Source organism: Procambarus clarkii, unplaced genomic scaffold (genome assembly GCF_040958095.1).
Source record: "Procambarus clarkii isolate CNS0578487 unplaced genomic scaffold, FALCON_Pclarkii_2.0 HiC_scaffold_102, whole genome shotgun sequence".
NCBI classification, from domain to species: domain Eukaryota; kingdom Metazoa; phylum Arthropoda; class Malacostraca; order Decapoda; family Cambaridae; genus Procambarus; species Procambarus clarkii.
Genome location: NW_027189135.1, coordinates 924,479 through 946,242, shown reverse-complemented (window position 1 = coordinate 946,242; position 21,764 = coordinate 924,479). Strand labels below are relative to the sequence as shown.

Sequence of the window (21,764 nt, the reverse complement as noted above, 5' to 3'; positions counted from 1 at the left end):
AATAGGTCTTCGAACGCTGATTGTTTAATTGTTATATATTTGTGTGTGTGTGTTCTCTGTAAACTGTAGCATTGCAATAAAACATTATATATATATATATATATATATATATATATATATATATATATATATATATATATATATATATATATATGTATATGTATATGTATATGTATATATATATATATATATGTATATATATATATATATATATATATATATATATATATATATATATATATATATATATATATATATATATATATATATATATATATGTCGTACCTAGTAGCCAGAACTCACTTTTTGGCCTACTATTCAAGGCCCGATTTGCCTAATAAGCCAAGTTTTCATGAATTAATTGTTTTTCGACTACCTAACCTACCTAACCTAACCTAACCCAACTTTTTCGGCTACCTAACCAAACCTAACCTATAAAGATAGGTTAGGTTAGGTTAGGTAGGGTTGGTTAGGTTCGGTCATATATCTACGTTAATTTTAACTCCAATAAAAAAAAAATTGACCTCATACATAATGAAATGGGTAGCTTTATCATTTCATAAGAAAAAAGTTAGAAAAAATATATTAATTCAGGAAGACTTGGCTTATTAGGCAAATCGGGCCTTGAATAGTAGGCCAAAAAGTGAGTTCTGGCTACTAGGTACGACATATATATATATATATATATATATATATATATATATATATATATATATATATATATAAATCGTTAACAGCACATCGTTAATCACTGGTTAAGCAGCGAACAGATGGCCAGTCATCGTTACTCCTACCTCGTTAGGAGTAACGCATTGATCACCATTATTAACTGACAACAATGTAGAACGTAGGCATAATTTTTTTTTTTTTTTTTTGCTTCGAAGGGGAAACAGGAGATGGGAGCTGCCAGGTGTTTAGGGTGGGGTGGAAGTGGGGTGGGAGGTGTGGGGGTTGGGTGGGGCGGGGGTGTGAGAGACATTTTACCACGTGCAAGGGCATAAGTAGTCATTTCGGTTACCACACCAGGTATGAGAAGGCCATGGTGTGTAAGGAGGGCATAGATGTGGTTTCTTCAGGAGGGGAGAGCCCATCTGAGGAAGGGAGGGAGTCACGCCGTACTGTGAGGTACTTCTCCAGTTTTTATACAAGTAAGTTTACTTTTTCTTCTGTCTGTAACTGTTCTACTACTACTACTACTATTAGTACAATCCCTAGTCATTTATTCCTCTATCTGTCTTTTATTCCTCTATTTCAATATTATTCCCTCTTCATACACACACTCTACCTAAATATTCTAATCTCACATCTTCATACATTGGTTCGTCTATGCACTCACCTATCTCTTATCTGAAAATGGAACCTCATAGCCGCTGTACACTTCCCCTCTAAAAATGGAGCCTCATATCCACTGTACAATCTACGAAAAAACTATACTTTCACTAAACAATCCTTTTGACATTTTCTTTTTATAAATTTTTGTTCAACACTTTCCAACATTCATCATTCTCCCCTTTGCATCATCATCAACATCCTCATTATCATTATCATCATCAACATCCTCATTATCATCATCATCATGCAACATTGACTAGAGTTGTGCAACATACAGTGCAACCTATGTTGCACAGGACTCCATGCCAGGTTCTAGTCCTCCATTCTCCTACTGTCATGTAGATTACTGTATGTATTCTAGCAGCGAGGAGGTCACTAAGAGGTCACAGGTTATGTAGCTTACTGCGTGTACAAATTAAAAACATATCCAACCTGACTGAAGTCGATAATCTGTACTTCTTTAGGTAGGACGTCCTTGACACATTCCCGGAGGGTGACGTTATTGTCCATATACACCTTGTTGGCCAAGTCTATCACATACTCGCTGGTGTTGGCTTGTCTCTCCGCATACCTGCACGGCGTCACGTACTTATGATTAATTCATATAGACACATCTATATATATTATATAATAAACAAAAACTAAAAAATATTCAAATATATATATATATATATATATATATATATATATATATATATATATATATATATATATATATATATATATATATATATATATATAATTACAACTTTAGAACACTTTCCCACAAGGAGACTGGAACCCTAGCCAGCACAGAAGCCTTCCAGCCACTGGCATAACAAGTACGCCTTTAACCCACTGCACAACATCTCAGACCTCTATAAAAGATGGTAATTTTGGGGTATTTAAACCCCCCAAAGATCACCACCTCCCAAGGGCAACTAGAGCTAATGAGGGGTTACTCACGTTCTTTCATCCAGTTCCTGTTAATATGAGAGAACTCTGTGCCCATGCTTAATGCACAACTTTCCTAAACACGCAAGTAAAGTTTTACAACTTGCCTAAAACACGCAAGTGAAGTGTTTAGGCAAGTTGTCCATTAAGCATAGGCACAGAGTTCTCCCATATTAACAGGGACTTGATGAAAGAACGTGAGTAACCCCTCACTAGCTCTAGTTGCCCTTGGGAGCTGGTGATCTTTGGGGGGTTTAAATACCCCAAAATTTCCATCTCTTTAAGGGAGTCTGAGTTATGGTGCAGTGGGTTAAAGGCGTACCTGTTATGCCAGTGGCTGGAAGGCTTCTGTGCTGGCTAGGGTTCCAGTCTCCTTGTGGGAAAGTGTTCTAAAGTTGTAAAACTTCACTTACGTGTTTAGGCACGTAAACCTGCCTTACCCTACAGAGTTTGAAGAACTCTGTAGGGTAAGGCAGGTCCTAGTCAATAACGGCTTCTCCAATGGTTTCATCGAAGACATCATAAGAAGGAAAGTGAAAAGCCATGCAACCTCTGAAGAGACAACTAACACAACACCTATACCCCCTATTAGACTATTTTACAGGAACTTCTTTTCCACAGCTCATAAAACGGAGGAAAGGGTCCTGAAAGATATTGTTAATAGAAACGTTATCCCTACAGACAAAAATCAGAGGATACAACTGACGATTTACTATAAAACCAGAAAAACGGCCAGCCTACTCATGAGAAACTCTCAAGACACAAAACAGAACGCTTTAAAAGAGACTAATGTCGTCTATGCCTTCAAATGCCCACTTGGGGACTGTAAGCTCCAAAAAACCCAGTATATAGGCAAGACAACAACATCTCTTTCTAGGCGTTTAACGATGCATAAGCAACAGGGCTCCATTAAGGAACATATAATCTCTTCCCATAACCAAACCATCGCCAGAGAAATCCTAGTAAACAACACAGAAATCATCGATAGATACAGCGATAGCAGGCGGCTTGACGTTTGCGAGGCACTACACATCAAGAAGTCAATACCAGCAATCAACAGCCAATTATTGCACAACTATATTCTACCCACCTCAAGACTCCGCTCCAATATAGAAGCATCAAGAAATATGGACCAATAGGCTTTCTACAAACACTTCTATTCAATACCCATTGTTTCTGTTCTGTCTTGTGTTGATACTTTTAATACCCTATTAATATCCCCTCATGTTCTGTCTTGTGTTAATGCCACATCACCCCTCCCACCTCACTCAAATGTAGATATAAAATCAGAGATACGTTCTAATCAGTTGTGTATTTGTGAAGTCTTTGAAAATGTAATAAGTTTTACGAAACGCGCCCGTGTCGCGTCAGACTAGAAATAAAAATGAATTTTGGAGAAGTGATTTTTGATTTACCTCCAACAGTGAAGCGTAATGTACGAAAGATTGAGAAAATTCGTGTTAGAATTATTAATCTTACTTTTTCGGTCATATTTAATAATATATGTCTACAGGAAAGACTGCTTCCAAAATATACTAATATTGTGGGAACCGACCTGTGAGATTTATATTTATTTAATTTATATGAATTTATATTTACGTTAATTTATATACTTCGATAGCAATTTGTATAATGATAAGTGGACTGTATTTCTGCAATAATCTCTTAATCTCACAAATCGATCCTCTACACATTAGGGGGGGTTATTAAATTAATATATATGCAGCCAATCAAACTACAGTAACTACATACATTGAAAAGGTTCCTTATCTTATAGTACAGCAGGTTAGTCCACCAGGTATAACTACGGTGTAGACACCAAATTATCCTCTTTGAGGTAGCTTCCATATCACCCAGTAACTGGTGCACAAATCTTGCTTCCTCGTCTTGACCTGTCAAAAGTGCGCTAGCTGTGAAGCCAGAATCCTATATATGACAAGTATTTCAGAGAAAACTGTACATGGAACATTGAAGACCTGGCTTAATTACCTTTAGTTTGAGGCGATTTCGTGATCTAACCGGGTCACCCTATATCCTGACATTAATGGCCATAAATGAATGATAAACGGGTTTCGGATAGACACTTAACTTGAATTTGTAGACAGCGTGTTGACAATGGTACACCTTTGGTTTCCATAACACTACGTCCAAGTAAATTTAACAGGAGCCGAATTTGCTCCCGTGTGAGCCTCTGGTCTCAATATAAACAATGGCTGTTTAACACTCAATACTATTGACGTTACTGGCCGACATTGTCCAGATATGATAGGAGCTAAATTTGCTCCACACGTCTCGGAGGTGACACAACAATGGCTGCCCTCCTTCCTCACCCTGACGCCTGGCTTACATTGTCCAGATGTCCAAAGGTGATAGAAGGGTCACATTTACTCTACTTTAATATTGATAATTAAGTTAATTTATATAAGATGTTTTTATGATGGTAAAGTCCAAAGACTAATGTATTTAAGAATAATTCCCACCATAATAGGTGGTGAATTATAATAGTATGTGGTGATGATATCCCGTTTTCTATAGACGGTAATTCCACTACAAGTTACATTTTCTATGGGTAACTTGTTGGTAATACAGCTATTATCTGTATGATTATTAAATGGTGTCGGATTTTCCAACATAATTCCCCAGGGGCTGCTCACGGGTCGAAGTCCTAATTAGAACAGACGAACACCGATACTCCTCCATCGAATTATTACATTAATTTGATGTTAGTAGTTAGTAATCACACATTTGTGTGTCTGTTCGTACAGGACGGATGTCCCATACTAGAGTTGCAGGGGTTAGAAGTCTAATGCAATTTCATTTCCCTGTCAACTCTTGAAAGGCTAATATTCAAGCCTTATTACATATTATTTAACCCAGAAGACTGAATGTGATCAAGTACTACAGTCAAGTATGATTCAGGGACTGCAGTGAGATCAGTGACATTAGATATAACTTGAAGTTTCTTCAGGTAACTGGTCACTGATATATAAACATTGAGGCCCATGGAATACATCTTGATTAAATAATAAATGTATCAAATCAGTCATCAGATTTACTGGGGTTTAATTTAATTAATTGATTCAGAAGATTGAATAGCTCATCATTAAAGTAAAGTATGGTTCTGAGACTGCAGTGGGTTCAGTGACATTGGTCGCAGTGACTTGTAGCTGTTTTAGGCTACTGTTCACTGATTTGCCACTGAGGCCTCATGAACTCATCTTCAGCTTTAAATGATGATACTAACATCAACCTCTGTTGGTATAGTCAGCTGTAATCTCCTTAGTATAATGCTACTGGAGAAATATAATCAGCTGACAAATTTAGATTTCTACTGGTATTGTTTATCTGCAGGCATAGGTCTCCTCAGGCTTGATACTGGGCCTGAGAGTAATTTACCTCCTGCAGAGTTTAACATGGTTATACCCTGATATTTAGTAGGGCTACCGATGAATTGATGGTAGTAGTCTGTCCCCACAAGGACAGCCATTTGGCATTTGATTTGCTCAAATTTACCTGCAGCTGCTTGATAATAGCTTTCCAGGTCAGCATAATCAACTTGAGATTGTTGTGACAAATCTTCACATTTCTTGATCTGTCTTGTTAAGTGGCCTTTAAGACCTGCAAGGGTTCTTTTCATTCTCCCTGCATTATCCATACTGGCTAGTTGGTGAAGCCTTGTGGGGCTTGTACTTGGGCTGCTCATAATACTGAACAAACACTAATGGTAGCCTAGGGTAAATTCTGCACTCACTAGGCAATAATCCTACCTCTACTAGAGGTTAGCACTTAAAATTAATACACATTATATATATATACAATCATACACACTAATGATTTGAGTGATAAACCAGTGTCACTGGAAGTACCTTTAGGTTAGCTCTTCTATATCACCCTAGGATGGTAGAGACACTAATTAATCACTCAAAGCTGTAATGATCATAAGTAAATTATTATATATACAACTCAACTCGAGTTGATAAAAATTACACCCAAAATAGGGTCTGCACCATTCATTAATGGTGTTAGGTTGTTCAATATAGTACAACTGACTATGGTAATAATGGGACTAGGATGAGCAATAATAGTTCAACTAGTCATATCCTACCCTGTTGTGGGTTGGCAATTAGTAAATATTATACTGTGATCACTAGTGCAGTATATATTAAATGATTCTCTATTTTGGAGAAATAATATACACAATTATTGATAATAGCCTCTATGAAACTTCTAATATTATCTAGAAGTATTAAATATTATTAGTGACCTCGCGAAATAAAGTCCACAAAATTCGTGGATAATCTATCGCGAAATGTAACACCACGAAATCCGTGAACAATCTTGCGAGGACACAGCCACTAATTTGGCTGGCTTCTATATTAGCGCTGTCATTTCACGAAATAACACGCCACCAAATATCTGTGGGTGTGCATGAAACCGCTGACGAAGCTGAACTGGGCTGAGGGAGGCTCCTGAGCTCCCTCGAGGCTACGCTGCCGTCTTGAATGCTGGCTTTGTTTAAATAACACTGCACTAGTATATTTAATGAATCCACTGGTTAACTGGTTCATCCGGTACTAAGATGACCAAATGTGGGTTCAAAGGATCAAATAATCCGTCATCCGGTTCGAAGATGACCAAATAATGTGGGAACCGACCTGTGAGATTTATATTTATTTAATTTATATGAATTTATATTTACGTTAATTTATATACTTCGATAGCAATTTGTATAATGATAAGTGGACTGTATTTCTGCAATAATCTCTTAATCTCACAAATCGATCCTCTACACATTAGGGGGGTTATTAAATTAATATATATGCAGCCAATCAAACTACAGTAACTACATACATTGAAAAGGTTCCTTATCTTATAGTACAGCAGGTTAGTCCACCAGGTATAACTAGGGTGTAGACACCAAATTATCCTCTTTGAGGTAGCTTCCATATCACCCAGTAACTGGTGCACAAATCTTGCTTCCTCGTCTTGACCTGTCAAAAGTGCGCTAGCTGTGAAGCCAGAATCCTATATATGACAAGTATTTCAGAGAAAACTGTACATGGAACATTGAAGACCTGGCTTAATTACCTTTAGTTTGAGGCGATTTCGTGATCTAACCGGGTCACCCTATATCCTGACATTAATGGCCATAAATGAATGATAAACGGGTTTCGGATAGACACTTAACTTGAATTTGTAGACAGCGTGTTGACAATGGTACACCTTTGGTTTCCATAACACTACGTCCAAGTAAATTTAACAGGAGCCGAATTTGCTCCCGTGTGAGCCTCTGGTCTCAATATAAACAATGGCTGTTTAACACTCCATACTATTGACGTTACTGGCCGACATTGTCCAGATATGATAGGAGCTAAATTTGCTCCACACGTCTCGGAGGTGACACAACAATGGCTGCCCTCCTTCCTCACCCTGACGCCTGGCTTACATTGTCCAGATGTCCAAAGGTGATAGAAGGGTCACATTTACTCTACTTTAATATTGATAATTAAGTTAATTTATATAAGATGTTTTTATGATGGTAAAGTCCAAAGACTAATGTATTTAAGAATAATTCCCACCATAATAGGTGGTGAATTATAATAGTATGTGGTGATGATATCCCGTTTTCTATAGACGGTAATTCCACTACAAGTTACATTTTCTATGGGTAACTTGTTGGTAATACAGCTATTATCTGTATGATTATTAAATGGTGTCGGATTTTCCGACAAATATATATATATATATATATATATATATATATATATATATATATATATATATATATATATATATATATATATTATATATATAAAAAGTTTGTGAGGGTACCACCTCTGGTGCCAATGTGGGGACCCATAGCCTCGGAGAAGAAAATAAAAAGTATTCAGAGGAGACCTTGTGGTTTCTCACTGAACACTAATATTATCTTCTCCTACCACCCCCATTCTTTTGTATGTACACATATATATTTACTTTATTTGAACTTTGTTACAAAAAAGGAGTTACATATGGGTTACAAAGATGGTTGTCATAGGTTGTCGAGTTCCTCCAGCTCCTCAGATGGCGGGCAGGAACCCTGGATGCAGTGCGCATTTCCCCTCTGTATCGCCACACTGAGGCGCTGGAAAAGAAAGCTTGCAGCTCTCGGGTCCCTTGTTGTTTCAATGAGCCTAGAACCCAGTTCCTTCAAAAAACTGGTAGCACTTTTACCCCAGGCGCCGAGCGTCTCAGAAGCAATGGGGACAAAATTGTAGTGGTGATCCAGTTCTCTATACTTACGGGATTTGGCTGCTTCCCTGTGGGTGGCAGCGCCACCTGGTTGTGCAACACTGAGGTTAATGTAGGTGTTAGCCAGGGTTGATACGCACGTGTAGTCCCATACCAACTGCTTGCCATTCTTCCAGGGGTTCACTGTGATACCATCCGGGCGACCAATAAGAGCATCAGAGTTACGGGGCGTTAGGTAACGGGGCTCTCTTTCAGCTGGGCATCCAGCTGTGGTGAGGCTCCTCTTGATGATGTCGTTAACTTCACTGTGCCTCGAGTGCCATCCCCCTGTGCTTTGGCAGAGTAGGCCATGGTGACCGTACCGTATACATATTATATATATATATATGTATATATATATATATATATATATATATATATATATATATATGTATATATATATATATATATATATATATATATATATATATATATATATATATATATATATATATATATATATGTCGCACCTAGTAGCCAGAACGCACTTCTCAGCCTACTATGCAAGGCCCGATTTGCCTATTAAGCCAAGTTTTCCTGAATTAATATATTTTCTCTAATTTTTTTCTTGTGAAATGATAAAGCTACCCATTTCATAATGTATGAGGTCAATTTATTTTTATTGGAGTTAAAATTAACGTAGATATATGACCGAACCTAACCAACCCTACCTAACCTAACCTAACCTATCTTAATAGGTTACGTAGCCGAAAAAGCTAGGTTAGGTTAGGTTAGGTAGTCGAAAAAACATTAATTCATGAAAACTTGGCTTATTAGGCAAATCGGGCCTTGCATAGTAGGCTGAGAAGTGCGTTCTGGCTACTAGGTACGACATATATATATATATATATATATATATATATATATATATATATATATATATATATATATTATTAAATATGACCGAAAAAGTAAGATTAATAATTCTAACACGAATTTTCTCAATCTTTCGTACATTTTTTTTCACTGTTGGAGGTAATTCAAAAGAAGAATTATTAATAGATAAGTGGTAATTTATAAAATTAATAGATAAGTATAATAAGTGTTAGAATTATTAATCTTACTTTTTCGGTCATATTTAATAATATATGTCTACAGGAAAGACTGCTACCAAAATATACTAATATATATATATATATATATATATATATATATATATATATATATATATATATATATATATATATATATATATATATATGTCGTACCTAGTAGCCAGAACGCACTTCTCAGCCTACTTTGCAAGGCCAGATTTGCCTAATAAGCCAAGTTTTCATGAATTAATGTTTTTTCGACTACCTAACCTACCTAACCTAACCTAACCTAACTTTTTCGGCTACCTAACCTAACCTAATCTATAAAGATAGGTTAGGTTAGGTTAGGTAGGGTTGGTTAGGTTCGGTCATATATCTACGTTAATTTTAACTCCAATAAAAAAAAATTGTCCTCATACTTTATGAAATGGGTAGCATTATCATTTCATAAGAAAAAAATTAGAGAAAAAATATTAATTCAGGAAAACTTGGTTTATTATGCAAATCGGGCCTTGCATAGTAGGCTGAGAAGTGCATTCTGGCTATTAGGTACGACATATATATATATATATATATATATATATATATATATATATATATATATATATATATATATATATATATATATATATATATATATATATATATATATATTATATATATATAATATATATATATTTATATATATTTATAAATATATATATATTATATATTTATAATAGTATATATATACCTCCAACAGTATATATATATATATATATATATATATATATATATATATATATTGTGACGATAATCTCCTTCAAGAGATTGAGCCTGCTCTTCCCTCCACAAATACGTCGCAACAAATATATATAACTACTATGGAAGAAATGTCCAACAACGACAACAACACCAGCAAGGTTTGCCAGAGAGCAAAACGTATGCAGCCAGGGACACCTGCTCAGACTCAAACCGCCAAACTACCTGTCTTACTACCGGCTCCGCTGATTGGTCGCCGGTCTGGCTGCAACTGCACTCGCCCCCCCATACTACTTGATGTCTGGGGTCGCCACGACCTCAGACCTCAGAATTTTCAGTGCTTCCACAGTTAACACTTCTCCCGGCTAGACGTAAGCGTGTACTGAGAGAGGTGGTAGCTTAAAGCCAATATTCCAGCACCTCACATTTATTTTTGTATTGCACTTCTTGTTATTTTGTCTTAACGTAACTTTTCATTGAGTCATTTAATTATTCTTATTATTTTGATTGATTGATTTTATTATACAAATTTGTTTGTCCATTTTTTCATGTTTTGATTTATTTAACGTAATTAAAATTTCATTGTTAAAGTTTACTTGTGTTTTGTGTGTCTTCTCCTTACCTTACCACAGACGAAGTTCCAGTTTTTTCTATTTTTTTTTATAACTATGTGACGAGGCCATACCCCTAGCCTTAAACAGCCGAACACCAACGCGTTATCGTCACAATATATATATATATATATATATATATATATATATATATATATATATATATATATGCTAGCAGTACCCGATCACGCATTGGCCGGGTACTGCTAGTATATATTCCTGTCCCCTGAAACCATCCCTGTCCCCCAGTCCCCCCCTCCCCCACAATTTCCCCCCTCCCCCGTCTCCTCGGCCTCCCAACCATTCCTCACTCCACCGTCCCCTTGTCCTTCCCACCATTCCCCACTCACCCATCCCCTCTTCCTTCCCATCATGCCCCACTTCCCTGTCCCTTTGTCCTACACACCATTCTCCAGTCCCCCCATTCCCTCGTCCCCCACCATCCCAAACTCCCCCGTCCCCTCGTCCTTCCCCACCATTACCCCCTCCATTGTCCCCTCGTCCTCCACATCATCTCTCACTTCCGTCCCCTCGTCATCCCCACCATTCCCCACTCCCTCGTCCGATGCCTTCCCAAATGGTCTCATGTTCACATCAGAAAATTGGGAACATCAAGTGATGTGATGTTCCCATCACTGAAATATAAGAAAAACAGTTACAAAATGAAATGGAAATATGAAAAGTAAAAAAATAAACTATACTCCCAAAGTGAAAGGTATGGTAAACAACACAGCTCAGTTCCAACGCAATTCACACAAAATTAAATCAAAATGAAAAATGAATAAAAATCTATGAAAATTCAATTTAACAAACATAGAAACATTGAAATGGAATTGTTACATATTTAGAATAGCATGTGTGTTCCTCTTACATGCAACAGATGGCGCTGTTTTTTAAAAAATGTATAGTTTTACCTGTAACAGGTGTGGCATACTTACGAAATGAACGGTATGGTAAACAACACAGCTCAATTCTAACACAATGTCACACAAAATAATTCAATAAAAATAAAACAAATCAAAACCTATGAAATTAAAATTTATCAATGCAATCGGGAACATTCAAATGGAATTCGTGACATTTAGTATAACGTGCATGTTGCTATTATGTGCAACAGATGGCGCTGTTTTTCAAAAATGCATGTTTTTTTCCTGTCACAGAGGTGGTATCTATATAGTAGGTATATAAAAGGACGCGCATATTCGAATGGAATGTTGTGTCAGAATTTCAAAGCAATTGGTGAAGAACTTTGGGAGATTACAGCGTGTGTTACTCTTACATCCAACAGATGTCGATGTTTTTTTAAAAAAAAGCATGTTTTCTCCAGTCACAGGTAAGGTATGTATATATTAAGTATATAGAAACACTCCCCAATTCGAATGCAACGCCGTGTCAAAATTTCAAAGCAATCGGTAAAGAGGTTTTGAAGATTTCTTTCACATGAAAAACATATGAAAAACAAAACATTTCAAAAAGAGCATGTATTATTCCGTCGCATACGGGACATCAATATAATTTGTACATAAAAACCTGATCGGATGCGAATAGAACATTGTGTGAAAATTTCAAAACAATCGGTGAAGAACTTTCGGAGATTAACGATTTTGAACACACGAACTTTTCCATTTTTATTTATATATTAGGCACTTGAGATATGGGTGTCACCAGTTTTTTTTTTAATGAACTGGGTACGAAGCAAATTGAAACAAGAAGAGTCGGAACTTCAACGTGAAAATACAGATGGGGAAATGTACACTGCATTATGAAAACCACGAGTTACTACTGGAACCCAATTAGGAGAACCAGCAGTTGCTACAGCTGGACCCCAACTATGAGAACCAGCAGTTGCTACAGCTGGACCCCAACTATGAGAACCAGCAGTTGCTACAGCTGGACCCCAACTATGAGAACCAGCAGTTGCTACAGCTGGACCCCAACTATGAGAACCAGCAGTTGCTACAACTGGACCCCAACAATGAGAACCAGCAGTTGCTACAGCTGGACCCCAACAATGAGAACCAGCAGTTGCTACAGCTGGACCCCAACAATAAGAACCAGCAGTTGCTATAGCTGGACCCCAACAATGAGAACCAGCAGTTGCTACAGCTGGACCCCAACAATAAGAACCAGCAGTTGCTACAGCTGGACCCCAACAATAAGACCCAGCAGTTGCTACAGCTGGACCCCAACTATGAGAACCAGCAGTTGCTATAACTGGACCACAACAATGAGAACCAGCAGTTGCTATAACTGGACCCCAACAATAAGAACCAGCAGTTGCTACAACTGGACCCCAACAATGAGAACCAGCAGTTGCTACAACTGGACCCCAACAATGAGAACCAGCAGTTGCTACAGCTGGACCCCAACAATAAGAACCAGAAGTTGCTACACCTGGACCCCAACAATGAGAACCAGTAGTTGCTACAGCTGGACCCCAACAATGAGAACCAGAAGTTGCTACACCTGGACCCCAACAATGAGAACCAGTAGTTGCTACAGCTGGACCCCAACAATGAGAACCAGCAGTTGCTACAGCTGGACCCCAACAATAAGAACCAGCAGTTGCTACAACTGGACCCCAACAATAAGAACCAGCAGTTGCTACAGCTGGACCCCAACAATGAGAACCAGCAGTTGCTACAGTTGGACCCCAACAATGAGAACCAGCAGATGCTACAGCTGGACCCCAACAATGAGAACCAGCAGTTGCTACAGTTGGACCCCAACAATGAGAACCAGCAGATGCTACAGCTGGACCCCAACAATAAGAACCAGCAGTTGCTACACCTGGACCCCAACAATGAGAACCAGTAGTTGCTACAGCTGGACCCCAACAATGAGAACCAGCAGTTGCTACAACTGGACCCCAACAATGAGAACCAGCAGTTGCTACAACTGGACCCCAACAATGAGAACCAGCAGTTGCTACAGCTGGACCCCAACAATGAGAACCAGCAGTTGCTACAGCTGGACCCCAACAATGAGAACCAGCAGTTGCTACAGCTGGACCCCAACAATAAGAACCAGCAGTTGCTACAGCTGGACCCCAACAATAAGAACCAGCAGTTGCTACAGCTGGACCCCAACAATAAGAACCAGCAGTTGCTACAGCTGGACCCCAACAATAAGAACCAGCAGTTGCTACAGCTGGACCCCAACAATAAGAACCAGCAGTTGCTACAGCTGGACCCCAACAATAAGAACCAGCAGTTGCTACAGCTGGACCCCAACAATAAGAACCAGCAGTTGCTACAGCTGGACCCCAACAATAAGAACCAGCAGTTGCTACAGCTGGACCCCAACAATAAGAACCAGCAGTTGCTACAGCTGGACCCCAACAATAAGAACCAGCAGTTGCTACAGCTGGACCCCAACAATAAGAACCAGCAGTTGCTACAGCTGGACCCCAACAATAAGAACCAGCAGTTGCTACAGCTGGACCCCAACAATAAGAACCAGCAGTTGCTACAGCTGGACCCCAACAATAAGAACCAGCAGTTGCTACAGCTGGACCCCAACAATAAGAACCAGCAGTTGCTACAGCTGGACCCCAACAATAAGAACCAGCAGTTGCTACAGCTGGACCCCAACAATAAGAACCAGCAGTTGCTACAGCTGGACCCCAACAATAAGAACCAGCAGTTGCTACAGCTGGACCCCAACAATAAGAACCAGCAGTTGCTACAGCTGGACCCCAACAATAAGAACCAGCAGTTGCTACAGCTGGACCCCAACAATAAGAACCAGCAGTTGCTACAGCTGGACCCCAACAATAAGAACCAGCAGTTGCTACAGCTGGACCCCAACAATAAGAACCAGCAGTTGCTACAGCTGGACCCCAACAATAAGAACCAGCAGTTGCTACAGCTGGACCCCAACAATAAGAACCAGCAGTTGCTACAGCTGGACCCCAACAATAAGAACCAGCAGTTGCTACAGCTGGACCCCAACAATAAGAACCAGCAGTTGCTACAGCTGGACCCCAACAATAAGAACCAGCAGTTGCTACAGCTGGACCCCAACAATAAGAACCAGCAGTTGCTACAGCTGGACCCCAACAATAAGAACCAGCAGTTGCTACAGCTGGACCCCAACAATAAGAACCAGCAGTTGCTACAGCTGGACCCCAACAATAAGAACCAGCAGTTGCTACAGCTGGACCCCAACAATAAGAACCAGCAGTTGCTACAGCTGGACCCCAACAATAAGAACCAGCAGTTGCTACAGCTGGACCCCAACAATAAGAACCAGCAGTTGCTACAGCTGGACCCCAACAATAAGAACCAGCAGTTGCTACAGCTGGACCCCAACAATAAGAACCAGCAGTTGCTACAGCTGGACCCCAACAATAAGAACCAGCAGTTGCTACAGCTGGACCCCAACAATAAGAACCAGCAGTTGCTACAGCTGGACCCCAACAATAAGAACCAGCAGTTGCTACAGCTGGACCCCAACAATAAGAACCAGCAGTTGCTACAGCTGGACCCCAACAATAAGAACCAGCAGTTGCTACAGCTGGACCCCAACAATAAGAACCAGCAGTTGCTACAGCTGGACCCCAACAATAAGAACCAGCAGTTGCTACAGCTGGACCCCAACAATAAGAACCAGCAGTTGCTACAGCTGGACCCCAACAATAAGAACCAGCAGTTGCTACAGCTGGACCCCAACAATAAGAACCAGCAGTTGCTACAGCTGGACCCCAACAATAAGAACCAGCAGTTGCTACAGCTGGACCCCAACAATAAGAACCAGCAGTTGCTACAGCTGGACCCCAACAATAAGAACCAGCAGTTGCTACAGCTGGACCCCAACAATAAGAACCAGCAGTTGCTACAGCTGGACCCCAACAATAAGAACCAGCAGTTGCTACAGCTGGACCCCAACAATAAGAACCAGCAGTTGCTACAGCTGGACCCCAACAATAAGAACCAGCAGTTGCTACAGCTGGACCCCAACAATAAGAACCAGCAGTTGCTACAGCTGGACCCCAACAATAAGAACCAGCAGTTGCTACAGCTGGACCCCAACAATAAGAACCAGCAGTTGCTACAGCTGGACCCCAACAATAAGAACCAGCAGTTGCTACAGCTGGACCCCAACAATAAGAACCAGCAGTTGCTACAGCTGGACCCCAACAATAAGAACCAGCAGTTGCTACAGCTGGACCCCAACAATAAGAACCAGCAGTTGCTACAGCTGGACCCCAACAATAAGAACCAGCAGTTGCTACAGCTGGACCCCAACAATAAGAACCAGCAGTTGCTACAGCTGGACCCCAACAATAAGAACCAGCAGTTGCTACAGCTGGACCCCAACAATAAGAACCAGCAGTTGCTACAGCTGGACCCCAACAATAAGAACCAGCAGTTGCTACAGCTGGACCCCAACAATAAGAACCAGCAGTTGCTACAGCTGGACCCCAACAATAAGAACCAGCAGTTGCTACAGCTGGACCCCAACAATAAGAACCAGCAGTTGCTACAGCTGGACCCCAACAATAAGAACCAGCAGTTGCTACAGCTGGACCCCAACAATAAGAACCAGCAGTTGCTACAGCTGGACCCCAACAATAAGAACCAGCAGTTGCTACAGCTGGACCCCAACAATAAGAACCAGCAGTTGCTACAGCTGGACCCCAACAATAAGAACCAGCAGTTGCTACAGCTGGACCCCAACAATAAGAACCAGCAGTTGCTACAGCTGGACCCCAACAATAAGAACCAGCAGTTGCTACAGCTGGACCCCAACAATAAGAACCAGCAGTTGCTACAGCTGGACCCCAACAATAAGAACCAGCAGTTGCTACAGCTGGACCCCAACAATAAGAACCAGCAGTTGCTACAGCTGGACCCCAACAATAAGAACCAGCAGTTGCTACAGCTGGACCCCAACAATAAGAACCAGCAGTTGCTACAGCTGGACCCCAACAATAAGAACCAGCAGTTGCTACAGCTGGACCCCAACAATAAGAACCAGCAGTTGCTACAGCTGGACCCCAACAATAAGAACCAGCAGTTGCTACAGCTGGACCCCAACAATAAGAACCAGCAGTTGCTACAGCTGGACCCCAACAATAAGTACCAGCAGTTGCTACAGCTGGACCCCAACAATAAGAACCAGCAGTTGCTACAGCTGGACCCCAACAATAAGAACCAGCAGTTGCTACAGCTGGACCCCAACAATAAGAACCAGCAGTTGCTACACCTGGACCCCAACAATAAGAACCAGCAGTTTCTACAGCTGGACCCCAACAATAAGAACCAGCAGTTGCTACAGCTGGACCCCAACAATAAGAACCAGCAGTTGCTACAGCTGGACCCCAACAATAAGAACCAGCAGTTGCTACAGCTGGACCCCAACAATAAGAACCAGCAGTTGCTACAGCTGGACCCCAACAATAAGAACCAGCAGTTGCTACACCTGGACCCCAACAATAAGAACCAGCAGTTGCTACACCTGGACCCCAACAATAAGAACCAGCAGTTGCTACAGCTGGACCCCAACAATAAGAACCAGCAGTTGCTACAGCTGGACCCCAACAATAAGAACCAGCAGTTGCTACAGCTGGACCCCAACAATAAGAACCAGCAGTTGCTACAGCTGGACCCCAACAATAAGAACCAGCAGTTGCTACAGCTGGACCCCAACAATAAGAACCAGTAGTTGCTACAGCTGGACCCCAACAATAAGAACCAGCAGTTGCTACAGCTGGACCCCAACAATAAGAACCAGCAGTTGCTACAGCTGGACCCCAACAATAAGAACCAGCAGTTGCTACAGCTGGACATAAACTCTGTGTAAAGAAAACACAAAAAACATAATAGGAAAACTTTACATTGGCGGGACGCCCCGATGACGCGAGACTTGCCACCACCTGAGAATTCCCCGCAATACTGACCCACCCACCCCCCTCCCGTCGCTGGTGGGCTGACACCTGCCGCGGCCTGCCTGTTGTCTCCCCCCACCACCACCTGGACCCTGGTGGGCTGACACCTGCCGCGGCCCGCCTGTTGTCTCCCCCCACCACCACCTGGACCCTGGTGGGCTGACACCTGCCGCGGCCTGCCTGTTGTCTCCCCCCACCACCACCTGGACCCTGGTGGGCTGACACCTGCCGCGGCCTGCCTGTTATCTCCCCCCACCACCACCTGGACCCTGGTGGGCTGACACCTGCCGCGGCCTGCCTGTTGTCTCCCCCACCACCACCTGCACCCTGGTGGGCTGACACCTACCGCGGCCTGCCTGTTGTCTCTCCCCACCACCACCAGGACCCTGGTGGGCTGACACCTGCCGCGGCCTGCCTGTTGTCTCCCCCACCACCACCTGGACCCTGGTGGGCTGACACCTGCCGCGGCCTGCCTGTTGTCTCCCCCCACCACCACCTGGACCCTGGTGGGCTGACACCTGCCGTGGCCAGCCTGTTGTCTCCCCCCACCACCACCTGGACCCTGGTGGGCTGACACCTACCGCGGCCTGCCTGTTGTCTCCCCCCACCACCACCTGCACCCTGGTGGGCTGAGACCTGCCGCGGCCTGCCTGTTGTCTCCCCCCACCACCACCAGAACCCTGGTGGGCTGACACCTGCCGCGGCCTGCCTGTTGTCTCCCCCCACCACCACCTGCACCCTGGTGGGCTGACACCTGCCGCGGCCTGCCTGTTGTCTCCCTCCACCACCACCTGGACCCTGGTGGGCTGACACCTGCCGCGGCCTGCCTGTTGTCTCCCTCCACCACCACCAGGACCCTGGTGGGCTGACACCTGCCGCGGCCTGCCTGTTGTCTCCCTCCACCACCACCTGGACCCTGGTGGGCTGACACCTGCCGCGGCCTGCCTGTTGTCTCCCCCCACCACCACCTGCACCCTGGTGGGCTGACACCTGCCGCGGCCTGCCTGTTGTCTCCCTCCACCACCACCAGGACCCTGGTGGGCTGACACCTGCCGCGGCCTGCCTGTTGTCTCCCTCCACCACCACCTGGACCCTGGTGGGCTGACACCTGCCGCGACCTGCCTACACTGTCCTATCCTGTCACCTTGCTTGGTACTATCCCCTCACCTTACACTGTGCTCCACTATCATCTTTCAGTGTCCTACCTTATCATGTTGTAATCCACAAGTTAGTAGGAATTATTAGCTAGAGGATCATTACTACAACACTTAACGAATGATGATTGAAAGTACATGTAAGCAGACAGACTATGGATCACATATCTAAGAAAGGTCAATGGATTAAGACCGAAGCTGTTTAGCCAAATTAATAATTCCTGGAAAGAGGAATTATTCTTCGTCAGGCTTCAAGGATCAAGGTTACCGCTCTAGGGATAAGGTTAATCGGATTATACCTTCCTCGAGAGGCGTGGTGAAATGGTTGAGGCCATGGCTGACTGGAGTCAGTCTGATTGTGGGAGTTGAACTGGCAAGTCCTCGGAGGTCTCCGTTTGTGGCAGCAGCGAAATGTAGCAGACAGCTATGCGAGAGCCTGATGTGATCTTAGTGACCAAGTTAAGTCTGCAGTATGTGAGTATTGAATGTAAGACTAACCGGGTGTGGAGCGTTGTAGTAATCATTCCGTATTAGTGACTTAGGCCGAAGTTACGAGTGTGTGTGGTGATCGCGGAGGTCAAGTGGTCTATGGGTATTGGAAGTGTATTGACCTAATAGAGTATGTTAATATATTATTATTTGTCAGAGTCTATTCTTTGTAATTAAATGACAAAACACGACGGCCTTTAAATACCTTCCATATGTTCATTCATTGTGTTCCAGTACAAACCTAGTGGTACGCCTCAAGGGTCTGGTGTGTACTCACCTAGTTGTACTCACCTAGTTGTGTTTGCGGGGGTTGAGCTCAGGCTCTTTGGTTCCGCCTCTCAACCGTCAATCAACAGGTGTACAGATTCATGAGCCTATCGGGCTCTGTCATATCTACACTTGAAACTGTGTATGGAGTCAGCCTCCACCACATCACTTCCTAATGCATTCCATTTGTCAACCACTCTGACACTAAAAAAGTTCTTTCTAATATCTCTGTGGCTCATTTGGGCACTCAGTTTCCACCTGTGTCCCCTTGTGCGTGTTCCCCTTGTGTTAAATAGACTGTCTTTATCTACCCTATCAATCCCCTTCAGAATCTTGAATGTGGTGATCATGTCCCCCCTAACTCTTCTGTCTTCCAGCGAAGTGAGGTTTAATTCCCGTAGTCTCTCCTCGTAGCTCATACCTCTCAGCTCGGGTACTAGTCTGGTGGCAAACCTTTGAACCTTTTCCAGTTTAGTCTTATCCTTGACTAGATATGGACTCCATGCTGGGGCTGCATACTCCAGGATTGGCCTGACATATGTGGTATACAAAGTTCTGAATTATTCTTTACACAAGTTTCTGAATGCCGTTCGTATGTTGGCCAGCCTGGCATATGCCGCTGATGTTATCCGCTTGATATGTGCTGCAGGAGACAGGTCTGGCGTGATATCAACCCCCAAGTCTTTTTCCTTCTCTGACTCCTGAAGAATTTTCTCTCCCAGATGATACCTTGTATCTGGCCTCCTGCTCCCTACACCTATCTTCATTACATTACATTTGGTTGGGTTAAACTCTAACAACCATTTGTTCGACCATTCCTTCAGCTTGTCTAGGTCTTCTTGAAGCCTCAAACAGTCCTCTTCTGTTTTAATCCTTCTCATAATTTTAGCATCGTCCGCAAACATTGAGAGAAATGAATCGATACCCTCCGGGAGATCATTTACATATATCACAAACAAGATAGGACCGAGTACAGAGCCCTGTGGGACTCCACTGGTGACTTCACGCCAATCACTCATGTGTGTAGGAGTATAGGTGGTAGTAACGGTTGCTGAGGCAAGGTGTTATGTGTTGTGTAATCGCTGTGTTCGGAATGAACCGGGGTTCAGCGTCACGACATATTTGGTGGCAGCGCAAACAGGTTTTGGAACACTGTGCGAGATGAAGGAAGTGTGGTTCTGGTTTAGTTGGTGAGGGAGTGTTCGGGAAATGGTAGACGTCGGGTTGTGGTGAGAATGGTGGTTACTAGACGGAGGAAAGAAGGGTCAGGTGAGACCAGGTCAGAGGAGTTAGTTAATTAAAGGGACTAGGCCATTGTGGGCACATGAGGGGTTTATTTCTTTCTTTCCAGATTCCCGCAACGAGAGACGGCTAAGATGCAAGTCTGGATCACTGAAGCATCGGGATCCAAAACAAGTGCAGTGTTCGTAGTGCGGATTATACAGTGTTCGTAGTGCGGATTATACAGTGTTCGTAGTGCGGATTATACAGTGTTCGTAGTGCGGATTATACAGTGTTCGTAGTGCTGATTATACAGCGTGGCGAGGTAAACTAGCGCGGGTGAATGTGGGCCAGCGTGGGCCATGTGCGGGCCAAGCGATGGGTGGGCCAAGCGAGCCGCACCTTGGAGCTTGTTTTATATCGTTGGTAAGGCGGAAATAGTAAGAAACCGTTGCTAAGGTGAAATTAAGCGTGAAAACTACGTAATTTAAAGTTAATTAAATTTCATGTAACGTGTAAATCGAATATTTTAAGGATAATGAAATATTACCTAAAGTACTGTGCGAGTTCCGGCGTTGTCAGGTGTAGATACAGAAAATAGGCGCAGTGAATTATGGACGCCTTGGCATAGCGAGCGACGCATAATTTGACGTCTGGGGTTCACCGTCTAGTGTACCCTGGAGAGGGCCATGGAGATTTTTAGTGGGTGCAGGTATCATTATGGAGCGTGTCCCGTTGGTGGGGGTGTGTGGCGCCGGGAGTAGTGCATGGTTGTGTATTGGTGTTTGGACGCCCAGTGTAGTGCATGATTATGTATTGG

General features: G+C 42.5%; 1 protein-coding gene across 1 annotated transcript in view; it reads right to left on the bottom strand.

The window, feature by feature from the left end:
• Positions 1–21,764, bottom strand: part of LOC138360221 (serpin B3-like) — a 60,063-nt gene that overhangs the window by 30,651 nt on the left and 7,648 nt on the right. The window contains exon 4 of the mRNA XM_069320157.1: positions 1,765–1,903. Coding sequence (XP_069176258.1) covers positions 1,765–1,903 — 139 coding nt within the window. The remainder of the gene's footprint in view (positions 1–1,764; positions 1,904–21,764) is intronic.